Below are 18,966 nucleotides of genomic sequence, written 5' to 3'. Positions count from 1 at the left end.
ACAAATAAAAGGTAGGACTTGTTCTGGAGAAGGAGGATACTTATATTCTAGCAAGTGTGACTATAATTATTGTGGATTGTTCTTGAACATGCAAGATTACAGAAATCATCCCCATTGATTTCATAATTTTAATGTTTTATCACATCTTTATGAATTTAAATTCTTGCAAGTTTTAATGCTTGATTACATGACACGTGTTGGAATATGATTTCTCAACATAAATTACCATTGTGTAAAATATCAATTGCTTAAACACGTGAACAAGTTTTGTTTTTATCATTGTAATTATTTTGACACTCGACATAGCGTGTATCACATTTTTAAACCTATAATATGTTACCTTTTTTCTTAGATGAATTGATTCAAGTGTTTATTTATGTATTATTTCATCTATTATATTAAGTGATACTTGAGTCCATACATGAATTGATTCAAGTTATTCCATATCATTTATTGTAGTGTAATTCTTTTCATTTTTTCTTTGCAATATTTATCATCATATGATTCATTATGTTTTGTGTTTTCATAATTGACATATTGATTTTTTGCACGTGTCAAGCATGTAAGGCAATTTTTTACTTTCATTCATTTGTAAAGTATATCACCGATCCAATATTTCTATGTACTTGTCACCTGCTTAAATGCACGAATACGTTTCATTTTTATTATTGTAATTATTTCTTGACACGCGACATGATGTGTATCACATTTTTCAACTTATATACATTATACTTTTTCTATTTTATGAATTGATTCAAGTCATTGCTTATTCCTGTTTCTGTGTTATTTATCTATTATATCAAGGGTTACTTGTATCCATGAGTGAATTGATTCAAATTAGTCCACATGATTTGTCGAAGTGTAGTTCCGGCTCATTTTCACATTGCAACATGTATATTAATATGACTCATTATGTTACATGTTTTCGTGATTGACATCTCGATTTTTTTACACGTGTTATAGCACATAATTTAATTTTGCACTTTCATTCATTTGTAAAGTATATTATTGATCCCATGCAATTCTCCCTTTTCTGTTTAGTTTGAATTTTCCATACGTTTTTAATTGACCGTAAACTATAAGAAATTGCAATTAATGGTATGCGTGTTGTTTGCCATTGCATGTGCTTCAGTTATAAAAATAGAATCATAGTAATTTTGGTATAATTTTCTATAATATTCAGTATCCATAAAATATAAATTGATGTGTGGTATTTAATGAATTATTTTTATTTACTTGGTTATTTGTGATTTTCTCCCTTTTTTTAATTATCTTACAGTATTGGGGCTTGTTGGATACTTTAGTTGGCTGGCACATGTTTCTTTGAATGAGGCCGCCTAAAATTCTAATTTTTATTAGGCCACTTCAATTAATTGCGAACTTTATATCTAAGAATTATAATTGGGCTTCTATTTTTCAAGAAGGAAAAATAACGCACAATCATACTTATAAACTTTACATTTCAAAACTAGAGTGATTAGGTTTAATTTTCTAAAATCAGGTGTTAATTATTTATTTTAAAATTAATAAAAATAAGTTAATTATAAACTAATTGTTCATTTACGTGATGAAATCTGTACTGTCCATATTTGAATTACACAATTTTCATATCACTTCTTTCTGCACGTAATCACCCATCATCCAACCCACATCCATTGCGTTTTACCATAAACCGCCTCTCTCTCTCTCTACAGTGCAGTGCAGAAACCACGTTGCTCTCTCTCTCTCTTTCTCCCTACCGAGAATACAAAAACGATGTTGCTCTCTCTCTCTCTAATACAGTAAAGTAACGTCCCACTCCGTTTCTCCACTGCTACCAACCGCACAATAGATCGTCATTTATTAAATTTTAGTTTCAACCATAGTTGTGTTTGAAATGGCAAAAACTCGTAGTGTTGGTGCAAAAGTGATGGAGAAGGATAAAGGAAAGAGGAAATATGTTGAAGGAGATTCTTCTTCAGCAAAGAGAATTAAAATGTCGTCCTCTGGCTGGAAGCCCATGAAGAAGGTGAACTCCGATTTTGTGACCTATTACTAGAGTAGTTTGTGACCTGATTTGGGTATTCTGCGTAGGAAACATCATTTTGTGACCTGCTTTAGATATTTTGTAATTTGAAGGTTTTGTGACTTATTTTATGTGTTGCGTAATTGTGATTTTCTACTTCTTTGTGTTATGCTTTTGAAAAATTTGTGACCAACTATTTATGATTAGGCGGGAAACCCATGAAAAAGGTGAACTCCGATTTTGTGACCTAATTTCTGAAATTTGTGACCTATTATTTGAGTAATTTGTGATCTTATGTGGGTATTTTGTGTAGAAAATATCATTTTGTGACCTGTTTTAGTTATTTTGTAATTTGAAGGGTTTGTTACTTATTTCTTGTAGTGTGTGATCAATTACTATTTATTTTAATCTAATGTGTTTTCTAAGGAGTGCTGGATTGTTTGCGAATGAAATAGGTGTTGTGACTTTTTACTTCTTTGTGTTATGATTTTGGAAATTTGTGATCAACTATTTATGATCTGAATATATATGAGTTGGTTACAGAAAAAATGTTTGTGTGTTGAAGATCACAGTAACATTTTTGATATTACGATTGTGCGGGACTGGGAATATTTAATAAAATCAGGAATTGGTTTCTGGGAAGATCACCACAACATCAATACAGAGTGTTATTATGCACTTTGTGATGAAGTTTAATGCTGCCCAGAGGACAATTCTAGACAACACATGTTTCTCTTACTACATGCATTGTAAGGAGATACTTGTGCAGCCACAATTGATTCACCAAGTTTTACTACGGGAGGTCAAGCAATTGAACAAGCAGGAGATGTGGTTTAACCTAAATGGGAGATATATTCGTTTTTCAATTGCTGAATTTTGTTTGGTTACAGGATTGAGATATAATGGGGTCGATGGTTGATTGATGTTAGATGAAAACCCGTTTTTAGTGAAGGACACATATTTTAAGGACTTAAAAGTTGTTACAAGTGAAGATGTCAAGAGGGTTTTTATTTCACTGGATGATGCACTAGACCTTGACATTGTTAAGATTGAAATTATCTATCTCATCACCTCATATTTATTTGCTACATCATACCGAAGGTGATGGATCATTACATATTTGCACTTGTAGACGATTTTGCCACTCTTGAAACATTTCCTTGGGGTAGATATTCGTTTGAGACCACCTTATCGTTACTAAGAAAGGGATTATCAAAACAAACTAGTCACTATAGATTGACAGGTTTTTTAGTGGCTTTCCAGGTGTGGCTGTATGAGTGCATACCTGCACTTGAGGGGAATGTCACAACAAGAATTTGTAAGAAATATTCACGCATTATTAATTGGACTGCGCACAAAGATCCTTCAGTGGCAATGTTGGAGGACAAAGTGTATGGAAGTGAGAATGTAAGGTTTTAAATACAACTAAATTGTTATGTAATAATTTGGTTAATTATATAAATTTTGAAATAACATATGCACAATATTTTTTCATCTTATGTGAAACGGGTTGTGATAAATGACATTGATCCATCTGAAGTTGAGCTGACAATGCCATATATGACAGGTTCTAAATATGAACTTCACATATATTATGATACGAAATATGATTTGTGACCTAAAGTATGAATATCCTGTTTGTAAAGTAACATATCTTTTATGACTGTGACCTGAAACATGTAACTTGTGACTTTCTTTGTCCTTATGTATGTTATGGCTTGTGCCTTATGACTTTCTTTGCTCTTATGTGACTTGTGACTTGTGAATGTGAATTGAAACGTGTGATTTGTGACTTTCTTCATACGATTGTGACCTGAAGTATGAATTTGTAAAGTGACATATCTTTTATGACTATGAGCTGAAACATGTGACTTGTGACTTTCTTTGTCCTTATGTATGATGTGGCTTGTGCTTTGTGACTTTCTTTGTTTTTATGTGACTTGTGAATGTGATATGAAACATGTGATTTGTGACTTTCTTCACGTGATTTGTGACTTTCTTCACATGATTATGACCTGAAATATGAATATGTTGTTTGTAAAGTCACATATCTCTTATGCCTGTGACGTGAAACATGTGACTTGTGCCTTGTGACTTTATTCATTCTTATGTATGTTGTGTATGATCGGTAGATGTGCAGTACTCAAAGCCTAGAAGACCAACTCAGAACATTAGGATCTCTAAAAATCATGCAGGCACAAGTGAGGCAACTCCCCTGTTGTTGAAGGTACACGTTGAAGATTCAGATAATGATTTTGTACACCCACCACTGTATAAACAAATGGGGGCTACTAATTCTAGGTCTCACGATCAACATAGTGCTGCCTACCATCCAGATTGCTCTTGCGTTGAAGTAAGTAATTTCATTGTATATTCACTTAAGAACATATTTTATATACAATTCCACTAACTACAAAATTTATCAGAATGTGGTTGACTGAAACAGTTAATTAATAAGGAAATAAGCAAGCTCCAAGCGGAGAACAAGGGGTTGAAAGAGGAGCTTATGTCGATGAAGTCAGAACTATCTAAGATGAATGTAAACATGCGTCAATCAAACAATTCTTTGAAGCTCAATGAGGTCATTCAGAGTTACAATGTGTTGAAAGATAGCTTGAGTGACATTAGGTTGTCTCTTAAAAATTTTGTTGAATCTGTATCTGACATAGTATCTTCGGTGATGGATGAACTTCATAAGAAGTTGAGTGGTAAAGATGTTTTGACGGAACAAGTGCCGAAAGATGATGATGATGTTGACAAAAAGGGTAAGGGTCACATGGAACTTGAGTCGAAAGGTGATGATGTTGCTGAAAAAAGTGACAACGTTCACATAGAACCTGAGCAAAAAGGTGATGACGTAACTGAAAAAGTAGACAAGGGTCACATGGCACCTGAGTTTTCACATGTTCATGATGACTATGTTCTTGAATCTCCTTCATTTGATCTAGGAGTTGGCTCCTCACAAACACCTAAAAGCTCTGATGATATATCTTTTGCCAGTAAAGAAGTGCAGAATCGGGTTGATGATGCTATTGCACGCGTGTTGGAATCTACTGAACTTCATTCCAAAGATGTCAGTTTAGTGAAATATTTAGTGTTTTAATATTATAAATTTAGACTAATTTTCATACACTAATTTAAGAAATGTTGTTTTTATATTTTTTATTTAGGAAGATACACCTGCACCACCATCATCTGGACTACCCGTGAAGAGAGCACAAAAGCCATCAAAAACTCTGCAGTCACCTTTTGTTAAGGTCGATTGATGTCATGCTACTACTAGATCAAAATCTAACTCTGTAAACGTCGTGTTCCAAAATTATTCGAAGGGATTTGATAGCACAGATCTGAGTTCATTTAAGAATTGGTTTGACAAAGGATACAAGCCCAACAATAGGTAAATTAAACGTAGATTTTAAGTGTTTTTAGTGAATTGTGACCTTCCATTACTTTTTGTGACTACAGCATTTTTGGTCACAAACAGAAATAAATTGGTCGCAATCTTATTCATTTGTTTGATGAGGACATATGTGTGTGCATAGGTTAAAGTTAAATGATGTAGATAATGTGATAAGTCCTCAATTTATATGTGGCACTGTTACTGTTCATTATAAAACTTGGTGGCATGTGTTGATTGATTCTAATTCATCATTGAACAACATGGTACAATTTTTTCACCATTTTCCACATATGTATAGTAGTTTGTATTACTTATGTATATTCTTTCTTACTACAGCACTTGGATGCATGCTTTCATTACATAAGACAACTTGCCAAGTTCGGTGAAGGTGTGAAGATGAAAGCTACCACTACAGATTGCATATTTGATATGTCAATCAAGTCGACATACTCCAAATTTATTCAAGACCCAAGCATTGTTGATAAGAAAGATGAGCTAATCAAAACCATCAATGGTGAACGGTTATCATTTAATACTGCTTAGAGAGAAGTTGAATCTGTGTTGATACTCATTGGATGTTAGGGTAGCTTGATATTACTAACCATGTCCTTTACATATATAATTCAAGCAAGAAATCATACAAGGACAACAAGGTTCGCGAAGGGGTTTTATCGCTTGTGAAGACTTGTACACACCTGTTAAAATTTGTCGGGCTATGGAAGGAAACTAGTGATGGTGTTGGTGACAAATTTGGGGAACTACATGTTAACATTGTCCATGGTTTACCTCAACAACAAATTGGTAAGTTTCGCTATGGGTATTGCAAGTTTTATCATTTTCCATCAACATTTAGTAATTACTTATAATTTATCTTCTTTAAATATTACAGGCATGATTGTGGGGGTTTTTGTCATAAAGTATGCACAGTATTTGTTGCACAATGATCTTGGCAATATGCCAGTGACATTTGATGCTAAGAATGCCAAACTTGATATTGCAGCGTTGTTGTTCAAAAATAAACAACTGAAGCAGATTGGAAAGGGAAATTCAAAGTCAGATGAATGAATTCCTGTTGATGGCATTCTTTTCATGATGGATTAGATTGATAGCTGCTCAAAATTAGACAAACATATATTTTTATGATGTAGTCGATAGATGTTATCTTTGTAATATGTTTTAAAATTGAATTTGAATTTATTTTTGTCAATTGGTACAAGGTAAAAGTACTGGTGTTTATGTGAATGATTTTGTTTATATCATCTAAGTTTTTTTATGGATGTAAAAGTCTATATTTGCAGGGTCTGAACAGGTCACATAAGAATACTGTACAGTCTAAATAGGTCATAAATAGTCACATGTGAGTAATGTGTTATATAACCGCAGGTCACAGATCGTCACAAATAGCAACAGTTGGTTAATTTGCATGACTTGAATAGGTCATAAGTGGTCACATATGAGTACTTTCTAATACAATTGCAAGTCACAGATGGTCACGAATAGTTTTGGTTAACTTGTTACATATGAACAGGTCACAAATGCTTAACATTTATCATTGACACTCTTATAAAAGAAGTAAGCGTAGAATTGGTCCTATATAGTGAAAGATGACATTCAGATTTAGTTTGAACACACAAGTTAAATAAAAAATATAGAGCTTATTTTATATTTGAAATGGTCACAGACGGTCACAATCATAAAAAACAGAGTCACAATCAATGTCTGTTTACACAGCCCTTTTCCAGAAATAAGTGACATCATGAGATATAATGAAAGCTCAATGCATAAATTTGTCAACTCGTATAATCCAAAAAATATGTCGTTCGGCAATAAAATGAAACAATTTGCAATTAAAAAGAATATCATTGTATAAAAAAATTATGCTAAGCTATTTGAATTTCTTTGGATCTTTCTTTATTTTCAGTTTTTTGTCATTCTGGTTAAGTAGTACCAAGTTCCTGCATGTTCGACAATTGTGCCTGAATTCACCACATCTTCCACATTTCACAACTTTTGATCTTTCATACATTGGCTTCTTTCTCTTCTCAATAGGCCGTCTAGAACTTCTCTTTTGGTTTGGATAAAAAAAACAACTCTATTACTTACATCTTCTAACAAATTCCATTCTGATTTATTACCTACAAGAAAGACAGTCTCTTTGTAGGTATTTAGATATGCATTTCTTGTAATACACAGAGCAAAAGTCATATACATTCAGCTTCAATGTTGCTATTACTGCCAGTGCATGTGGACTGGGAAGTTGATCCACTTGAAACATTCTACAACTACATGTATGTAGATTATATCAATTATGTATGATGAAGAATTGTCCCTTACTTCAAACAAAGTGTGACTTGTAGGTGAAACCTGAAAATAAAAAATATTTAAAGTTATACTTATGATCAACATAATAAACATAGTTTTCTTGTTTTTACCTTTAGATTTCTCACATCATTGCTCATTTCCCTTAGCAACTTCTCATATTTTGTTGCAAGCTTTGTGAAAGTGCCATGTGCTTCATCTCTATTTTTGTAAAACCAAGATTGAACCTTTTGCCTCAATGATTCTAGAAGCGCTTCAATGAGGTAATTTTTTGCCGCTTTCGTGACCACGTTAACAGATTCTACTATGTTTGATGTTAGAGTAGAGTATCTATTAGTTAGCATGTGCAATCTTGACCATTTCTCATATCCAACATCCAACTACCAAATAATTTTAGTTATTAAATAACAGATTCAAGTAACAAGTCACATATGGTCACAATTAACTCTAAAAAGTTTACAGATAGTCAGTATTATCACAGAACAGGTCACAAATGGACACATTCATAAAACTATATTATGTTTCAATTGTAAATGAGAACACATGCTAAATATGCACTGTATATTTCATTCATAATCATGTTTCAATTTCATGTAACAATAAATGAAATATAGTTTGTATATTAAACATTCGTGATCACGGATATTCATAGAAATTTTATAACATCACATAAAAAGTGACAGGAAGTCATAGAACATATGTTTCAGACAATTACATATCAAACAACAACCTATCTTTGAGAGTTTTGCTTCTACTCCAGCTATGACACATCTGCTTATTTTCAAAGAGTTTACATTATCCCTATCATGGATGAACTATCCACCATACAAGAATGTTATTTATCGCTTCGTAAGGAGAGGGGTGGGCAAGAACTCTTAGGCAAGGAGGGGCGTAGCCTCTTTCGAGATTCGAAGAATAGCGTATATAAAGAGTAGTCTGAGGCAATTCACTAATATGGAGCTGTTTATATCGACTTTCTTTCCTCCAGCATGAAACGGGGTTGAGCACTGCGCATTCCTTTACGCATTCCGTTGACCTTTCCATTATCGTGGGAAAGCGTCACCTTATTACCTACGAAGACAAATCTTTCCATGGTTGGATCAAATACCATATAGGGAGCCTCTGCATAGAAGAGTAAACCCCTTGCAAAGAGGTAAATAAATAAAAATGAATAATAAATAAATAACAAATAATAGCTCCGACAAGGACAAATGTGAGGCCTCCCATGAGGAGCTTTGCTTTGCTAATTTAGAATTAAATCATTTTCATGGCTAGACTAAACACCATGGAAGAAGTCTTTGATATGGATGCGTCACTCCCATATAAGAGCGTCAGCTTATCACAACTACTTATATATTAAATCTCATCTCGGCATCAGCTTCATCACAATGGCTAATATTTCAAGTCCGACCCACATATAATTATTTGACTTGGGAGACTATTGTGATATTAGTATTTTAGTATCATTATATTGTTACTGCTAGCATATACATTATATTATTGCTGTAAACTATGCATGTCACGTCATTACTAGAAAGTCATCACACTATTTTCATTACAGAGAGTACGTATGCCATGTTATCATCATTTTCATTTCATTATCAACATATGTTACCTACTTTACTATAGCACTAGTGATACACTGAGCTGTGCGAGCATATGATTTACAATGATGCATGATAGACTCTCTGCATATTATATCTTAGAGAAATTTGATATTTTATCATTTACTTTATCGTCATGTGTAATTTGAGGGGAAGTGGACCCCAGATTTATTTGGTATATGTGCAGTGGATATATTGTATTGTATTACATTAGTCAATATTATAGAGGAGATGCTATCAAAATTTCAACAAATTATATGCAACATCTTTCGAGGCAATTCATAAGCCCTTACTTATTCAGGCTAACACAAATATTTTCTAAGGCAGTTCGTAAGTTTTCACTTATTGGAGTGACTTATATTCTCGAGGCAATTCGTAAGTCCTCACCTATTTGAGATCGATGCATATTTTCTAGACGGTGTGTAAGTCTTCGCTTATTGGAGCTATTCATTTTTTTGAGGCAATCTGTGAGACCTCGCCTACTTGACAATTTATATTTCAAGTCTGACCCGTATATAAATATACAACTCAGATTTGGGAGACTATTGTTATATCCATAAATTACGTAGCATACACGTGACGAAGGAGATCCCACATTGGCCAAAGTGGCATCAACTATTTAATTTGATTGGGCCTATTAAATCAAGAAACCTTGTCTTGAGCTATTTAATTGAACGAATGCATACTGGGCTTGGAACTTAGTTTGGCCTATTAACTCACAGAGCCCATGTCCATTTTGTATATATATGTGAATTCATTTCACACAAAAGGAGATGGAGAAGGCGAGGTCGAGATCCTATTGGCAGATTTTTTGGGGTCAACATGTGCCACTTAAAAAACTTGAAAATAACACATCCAAACTCCTTTCATCCCCTACTTTCACTCTCTCCATCGATTACACTCATCCCACTTCTAACACTTATGCCTCCCTCCATCTCTCTCAACACCACCACCACCACCACCACCACCACCACCACCAAATCCATGCACCTTCACGCTTAAGTCCATGCACCATCACCATGTTGATCGCTTCCACCATCCAATACATCGATTGCTAAACCGCAATCTTCCACCACTTCCAAAAACTTCAATAATCCTAATGCATCCCACCAATCACACTTTCAATTTTAGATCTGTATCTTTTGAAATGGCGATTCTCATTTTCCACCATCTTTACTTGTACGCGTTAGCTCAATGCTGTCTGATTTCTTACTTTTTTATTTTTCAAAATGGTGATTTGTGGTGGTGATTTTTCTTTTGCTTCCCAGTTTGTGATGATTTTTGGTAGAAGGTGGTTGTGACGTGTGGTACAAATACGATGGTTTGGGAAGGTGGCAGCAGTGACAATATTGATGGTGGGGATGGAGTGCATGAGTTAATAAGTTATAGTTTCACTATAATAGCAAATAACATGGTCAAGATACAATTTATAAAAAAATAAATAATTATAGGTTGTTTTTTTTATAACCGTGGGTGTTCGGGTCAATTTACACACAACTCGATTAATCTCACGAGGTCCTGAAATGTACAGTTGGGTACTCACCTCAGTGACACTAAGGAAACTCAAACTGATGATCATTGGAGAGCAAATTCAAAATCTGACCACTGAACTACCTCTTAGAATTAAAAATAATTATAAATTGTAACAAAATTTAAATGTGAATTAACATAGAATGTAAATTACAATCCTTGTAACTTATAAAATGACTGATTTCTTAAAGTTCAATGTACAAAAACACATACACGTCAAAGATTATAGACAATATATCAAAAAATAATAAATTTTAAAATGCACTTGACTTTTGAAATTCCTATGTATTGACCATATTTTTCATCTAGATCCTTTAAATATTGCCTAGTGGTGTAATTAATCCATTTATGTAGCGGGTTTCAAATTATTTAGAATATGAATTTTTTGTTGTTGCTGTTCGTTGTTTGTGCGCCCCCCCCCCCCCCCCCCCCCCCCCCCAAATTTGAACAAATATATATGTACTGAAAATGGGTTACCGAATTGGTGCCCTACTCTCACATGCATGCGGGACCCGCGTGCATTTAAAAATTTCGGCTCGTGGGACCCATCCTCCTACTGTGAATGTAGGTCAAAAGTTCGGTAAAAATGTGTAGATAAATGTAGTATTGTCTAATATATTTTGTTTTGGGCCCAAATATGTTTTCCCTAGTTAATGGAAAATTTTAAACTACTTTTAAAGGCATAGTTGAGATGTGTCTTAATTCAACTGATTTGAGATAGATTAGATATTGAAGTGCCTTTAATACTTTTTATGAAACTTTCTACTAATAAAACCATAGTACAATACCTTTACACCAAATTCCCGCACATTATCTAATGAGCAATTTGACACTTTAATATCTCATTAAATTGATTAGACTCAACTCAACGAGCCCCACTCCACAATTAGAATCTCAAATGGTTCATTTAGCATCCATAAGCTCTCTCCCAAAAACTTAAAAGGGCTCCATTATTTCCACCACAAGGCAAAAGGCATAGATGTAATAATTCAAGATTGGGGGACAAAAGGGATCATTTCAAATGACATTATCACGCTTTAGATAAAAGTTTTGATAAAAAGGATTTTTAATTCTTGTGTTATAATGTTGCCTTCTTCTAAAGTCAATTTTACATTATAATTAGCATAAAGTAGTAGTTAAGCGAAATTATTAACAATTTCTAGATTTGATTAAGCTCACAAATCTTACTAAGAAAAGTAATAAATGCCATGTTAATCATCTTGTCGAACAACTAATAATTGTTTAGGGATTATAAGTTGCCATTTATGGTAAGTATATGATAAGACATTTGAAAATTAAGTTTTAAATTATGATTTAAAAATGCTTGTAAGATATATTTCCATGTGAAACCTTAAGGAGTAGTTTAGTAGTCAGATCTTGGACTTGTTCTTTAATAGTCACCAATTTGAATTCCTTCAAAGCCATTGAAGTGAGTACTAGATTGTAAAACTTAGGATTCCATGAGATTAACTGAGGTGCATATAAGGTGGCCCGGGCATTCACGATCATAAAAATAAAAATAAAAAATAAAATAAAATAAAATGATTCCATTTGTTTATGTTTCTTAATAGCATTATGATCCAGCCTATTAGCATTTATAAGGTCATCTCTAAGGGAACACACCCCCCCCCCCTCCTCCACCCCACACAAATTAAAGACTTTCAATGTTAATGTTTTCCATGGGTATTGTGGTTTGTTTCAAGGTTAAACAATTTGACAATTTTTTTCGCTTTCAAGTTTTTAAGGCCAAATACAGAATTATTAGCCACCATTTACTAGTTAATTACGTACCGATTAATTATAAATTTATCACTATGATAATATTTCGAAACCTTAGCTGGTGATTTAAATTATTTTTCTTTTAAAGATGAAATTTATCTTTGTCTAAGAAAGTGACTACGAAATACATAAAAAGGAAGAAACAAGTAAATTAGCTCATTTATTATATTGCGATTTTCAAGAATCCACGGACCTGAAAAAAGAACCAGAAAAATATTAATATTTGACGTAAAATGAGAATCCTACATATTTTACTATGGCCATGTTCGGTGTAACTTAAAAAATTGATAAAGATTTAATTTAAAATCAACAAATTATTTTTAATCATACATTTTATGGAATCCATAACATTTATCAACTTTCCAATCAAGTATTTGTCAACTTTATCAAAATATACGAAGCTTGTATTTGGTGTAGATTAAAATCTACTAAATTTTTTACGTTAAATATGACAATTAATTTTAACTATACATTTTATGGGATTCATAATTTTTTAATCAAACGTTTCATCAATTTACTTTTTAACTTCCCCAAACAAGGACTATTTACAAGACGACTAAGGTATGAACATGTTATTTATCTACTAGTTGATAAGGGAACAAGCTTCATTCTAAAACATAACGTTCCCTTGCCAATGCATCGTGGCCCGACCGTAGGATTGAAATTGTGCAACTTTTTTTCCCAGCTCTTTTACTTAGCAGCTGTTTGAAAAAACTTAAAAAGTTGTGATCAAAATCAACTATTAATTTTAATTTTACTTTTATAGGAATCGCAATTGTTATCAATTTTTCAATCATGCATTTTATCAACTTTTATCAACATCTGCTAAAATTTTTATTAAAAGTTTCGTCAAACAACCTCTTAACTAAGTTTACTGTTGCTTCTACCAGCAAAGTCTGTGAAATAAGTGTTAGAAGGAACGTGTTTTCCTAATAAGCACTAGACATTAAGTATAATATGTCATTATTTGAGGCATTATTGCTTATCCAATTTTAATGAAAAGATTAAATGAATTTGACGATAACGAAAAGGGCCACTCCCAAAGTTTTCAAAGACACACAGATTATGTCCCATTAATTTCAATTGACTATTGAATTTGTAATAGTTTCATTATTAACTCTTGCTCGTGAATTCAAGTATTGCCAAACTCAAAAGGTATACAAGATGTATTCAATCAAGAAACAGCACCATTTTCTGTTAAATAGTCCCTAAATTCTCTCGAGAGGTATTCAACACCTCGATCCAATCGAAGTGTTTTGACACTCTTACCCAAATGTTTCTCAACTTAGTCTTATACTCTTTTGATTTTTCAAAAGTATTTGACTTTCAAGACATTAGGTAAATGTATTTGAATATAGGGTAATCATCTATGAAGAAATACTTATAGTTCCCCATCTCAAGTGTATTCACAAGTCCACACGTATAAGAATGTAATAGTTCCAATACATTTTTTGTCCCATCCTTCTGTCGAAAAAGGATATCTTGGTTATATTGCCTTCCAAACAAGAATTACAAACTGACGATGATTTGATCTTAACCAAGTTGAAAGGACCATCTCTAATCAATTTTATATTCTATTAAGGTCAATTTGTCCAAAACGCCATAAATATGTATAACATTTTACGGTGTACAAGAGTAACCTTTTTGTTTCATATGTGGAATAGTTTAAAATATAAAGACCATTAATCAAATGTCCAATGCAAACAGGAACTTTATTCATTAAAATGATAAGCGTATCAAATGCCGATTTTATAGAATAATTCTGTCCTATTAAATTGAAAACAGAAAATAAATTTCTGCTTCATTCTCAAGGCTTAATAATAGTCTTTAAGAATTAAACGCCTACCACAGTTGAGATAAAATACTCTTATGCTATTGATAAAACTTTTGCTCTTGTGCCAACGATAATTCTAAACTAGTATTTTTGCTCTTGTGCCAACGATAATTTTAAACTAGTATTCACTGAGTTTCTGCTTTCTTGAAGCACTTGTGTGAACAAGAAAATATGATAAGTGGTTTCAAAATCTACAAATTGAGAAATTTATAGTATCAAACACTAAACAATACTTAGTAACGGAAAGCCTCACTCGCACTTTGCTTTCTAGCTGGTGCATCTAGGCAGGCTTTCTCTAGTGTTCTGTTCGATTGCAGTTGGAACACTTACCTTAAGTCTTTCCATCTACTTTTAATCTCTTGTTGCTCTCATACTTATTGATAGTTTTCTTCATCTTCTTTCCAAATCTACCTTTTGGCTTAGAATTAGAGAGCCACCAAATGATGTATGAGCATCATTATTGTACCATTAAAACCACTTTCCATATTACAACTCTATCATCAACTTAGTCAATGGTATCTTTATTTTGTATAAGTTATAATCCATAGTAAACTCTGAAAAATTATTGGATAAAAAATTCAATACCATGTCAAAAACTAACTATCCTTGATAGCTATTGCATCCAGACTCTCAGCTATGTTTGAATTATTCAATCATAGTGAGACTATGAAATTTCACAAATACTTTGGATTTCATGTAGATTTACTAAAAGGTACAAATGAATTCAAAAAAGCATTCCTACTTTGATGACAAAACATGCCGTAAAGGGTCTCTAGTATGTAATGGGAGGTACTTTGACTTTCAAGTCTTTGTTGTAACACATTTGATATCAAAGTTAAAATGAAACAGCTAGACATCTTGTCTATAATCTCCTACTCAACATACCCAATCCACATACTTTTTCCCAATTAGTTGGCTTTATTTTAGAATAACAAATAAATTGGCCAAGTAATATTTCATATAAAAACAATAATACATTGTATATTAAAATTGAGCAGCAAATAACAATTTAGCGTATGATGCATAAATGCACATGAAGATCCATCTAAACTACAATAATGTAACGATTGCTCGATCCTTGTAATCCAACAGGCCTCTCTATAGGAAAGGTAATTGTGTCCACTGATCAAATTGGGACTCTCCCACTAAACAAACCATATCTGACAATAAATGTCGATATAAGTCCAGTATAGTTTTATTTGGTTACCAAGATCATAAACGAAAGCTTCTATAGGAGGTTCGTAGATGATTTAGATTTGGGTGTATAACCTTTGTCTAGACCTCTAGATACTTGAAAATAATTTCACTGTCTATAGAATGATCCCAAATTATATTTTTATCTAGATGATCTTACCATTAAGGAATCCAAGCAGGCAACTTGAACTATGCGGCCCTCCTATAGGGAGTCCATTGTATTACCAGCAAGAAACAAGCACGTTACTTTACTTATGGATTGACCAAAGAAGATTGTTGATTTTTTTATTTTTTTTAAATAAACACCCACTTCCACTTAATATTTTTTAAGTGATAGATTTAATAATAAATAATTACCAATAGTTCACATTAATTAAATTAACATAAAGTACAATTATTAAGAATTTTTCGTCCAGAAAAATTTAATCTAAATTAAATTAATTAAGAAAAATTTATATAATTATATTTTGTTCATATTAATGAAATTAATATACAGTCTAATTATTATGATTTTTCAATCCAGAAAAATTTAATCTAAATTAAATTAATCAAGAAAATTAAAATAGTTATCAACTGTTTACATTAATAAAATTAATGTACAGTTTGATTATTAAGAATTTCCTTTCAAAAAAATTTAATCTAAATTAAATTAACCAAAGAAAAATTGGTGTTCGGTGATATGCATCATATTCATAGTCTTACGAACGATGTCACAAATAAATCCATATATCATGATATCTAGAATGACAATATTTCAAGAATTTAAAGCATTGATGGAGCGATAAAAATAATAATTATATGACTCAAGAATTAAAACTAAAAAAAACTTATTGGACCAAAATCCAATACTAAATCTAAATTTTTAGCCCAAAATCTCTAAGGGTTCAATAGTAGTACTCCAAATATTAGCAAAGGACTTTGCCACTGCACCTATAGAAAAAATAATTTTGATTTTTTTATTTTCAATCGAAATTTACAGATAAAATCTATCTGCACATACAGACAAAACTATTTGCACGGCAAACAAATTCATGTCTGTCGTGTAGATAGTTTGACTGTCTGCCATCGTCAGGCAGATTTTACTGTCCGTTGGGCAGAGATGGTTAATTTGTCTGTAATTTTTTTTTAAACTCAAATTTTACATCCTCCGTCTTCCAGTCTGTGTCTTCAATTTTCAATCAACTTACAATATTCAATAATTAGAAGAATTATATAATTCATATGCTCCATAGGCTCACAATTTTGAATCTAATTGAAATGAAAATTAAATCAAGATGATGGAGTAGTAATCCACCTGTCTTGTTACAGATTTGAAATAACGAATTACATCAAGAATTGGCTACAAATAATTGGTTCACAGTTTAAAATAATTCAATCATTCGATCAACATATAATAAATTATTCCTAGACATCGTTCGACTAGAACATGCAGTCAACAAGCACATGAACAATATAGATTGCTCTGATACCAGTTGTTGGAATGTGGAAGCAGAATTATCCAGAATTTAAAATTTTCTTTAATTGAATAAACAAGATCGTCTAGATGTTCACGCGTTATAACAAAATTAAAGGATTTGAATTTTTACCTAAATTCAATGATTAATTCTTGAATTAATTTTGAACCACGAACTTCCAGCTTTTTAATTTCAAGAACTCGATGCTTCAAACTTCCAAATCTTTTACGGTATTCTCCAAAGTCAAGACTATACCTATATGTGGACACTTTCTTTTAGTTAAATCAAGAAATTAATTTTTGAACTAGACAAATGAAAATTCAAGAAAAATAATTTTTTTTTCTCTCTTCAAAATTCGAACACCATGGAATTATGTATTATGAATGTTGTACAATTTCTTAGGATGTCATCTAATCTCTATTTATAGATATAGAAGAGTTCCAATCATTATACAATAATAATTCCACATTCAAATAGAAGTTCTAAATAATATCCAAGTAGGAGTTTTAATTAAAATTCAAATTCAATTAGTTACATATGTAGTCCTAGAACTTCAATTACAATTATAATTAAGTTTACAACTTTTATAGTAATTACAACTAAGTATAAACTTTATTATAATTACAATTAAGCCCAAAACTATTATAATTACTGTAATTAAGTTTCAACACTTCATGAAACTACCATAGGGAGCTGATCAGACATATATTATCCAAGCTCCAATTATTAGATCATGTCTAGTCAACCTTAGACCATCCGATTAATCATTAATCTTTTTTTTTTTCACTAAAGGCAATAGACTGAACTCTTAGAACATATAAAATCACAGAAACCAACAAATCTATAATACATTCCTCTACCTGCCTTATATATGTATTTTATTCCCATTTGAGATCCGATAATTAGGTGCCAGTATAAAATGATCATTTTGCCTCTCTAATTATTCTCACTAACTTAAATTTCATTTTCTTCCCTGTGAACTAATCATAGATGTTCGAAATTTAGCCGTAGCTAAACATTGAGCTCAGATTTTAACCGTTCAACAGAAAATACTTAAATAGTCACTCTACCCATTTTTCAGGGTAACGGTTCCTGACACAAATTCATGTTCTCTACTCCGCTTATTCTCAAGTTTTCAACTCATCAAGATATTTGACCAATCAAATTGATCCTCACCCATTAATGAATCAAAAAATTATTATAATCACGAAAAAATATACATATTCCTATCAAGGGATTTAGATGAAATATACAGCAATCCAGTAGAATTTAATATTCCGTAAGATCATGCTATATAATTAAATTCGACACGCGATCCGTTCAATACACTTCAAGTGTACTATTGTCACCTTTACCTATTTCTGTGATAAGGACAAATCACAAACCTAAATAATGAATTGATCAACACTACAACCTTTCAGTATAAGATGCCAACATTTATACATTGATTATGAATAAATTATTTATAATCAAAATATAAGTTATGTCACACTGTATTTCTCAACGCAATTACCCAACTTATATTATCTTAAGTAATTATAGGTACTTTAATTTACATGTTCAATAATAAATAATGCAATAAATAAATAAAATCATAATTTATTTATTATAAATAATTATTTTATTATAATAAAATATACTATATGGACAAACAATGTAACATCAAGATCTAGGAATATCCAACTCTAGGTCTAAGACTTGCCCCTAGAATTGTGCATGCTTGAATTGGTCTTTTGAACTATTTGTCTAATCATGACATATTCTGACATCCCCGAGTCCTTCCACTATCCCCTCGCACCCCAATCTTTCGAACCAAAAAATGTTCATTTGGTTGCTTAATTGAATTG

At 32.0% G+C, this 18,966-nt stretch overlaps 1 protein-coding gene across 1 annotated transcript; it reads left to right on the top strand.

Annotated features, from left to right (window-relative positions):
* Nucleotides 1-4,176: 4,176 nt before the first annotated feature.
* LOC111379036 lies at nt 4,177-5,271 on the top strand. Its single transcript, XM_023002361.1, has 3 exons — nt 4,177-4,358; nt 4,432-5,078; nt 5,176-5,271. The coding sequence occupies exons 2-3, from the start codon at nt 4,512-4,514 to the stop codon at nt 5,269-5,271; spliced, it is 663 nt and encodes a 220-aa protein (XP_022858129.1). The 5' UTR covers nt 4,177-4,358; nt 4,432-4,511.
* The last annotated feature ends 13,695 nt before the right edge of the window (nt 5,272-18,966 follow it).

The sequence above is a fragment of the Olea europaea genome, chromosome 3 (genome assembly GCF_002742605.1).
Source record: "Olea europaea var. sylvestris chromosome 3, O_europaea_v1, whole genome shotgun sequence".
Taxonomy (NCBI): domain Eukaryota; kingdom Viridiplantae; phylum Streptophyta; class Magnoliopsida; order Lamiales; family Oleaceae; genus Olea; species Olea europaea.
The sequence above is the reverse complement of the archived record's forward strand: the minus strand, read 5'-3'. Positions and strand labels throughout refer to the sequence as shown.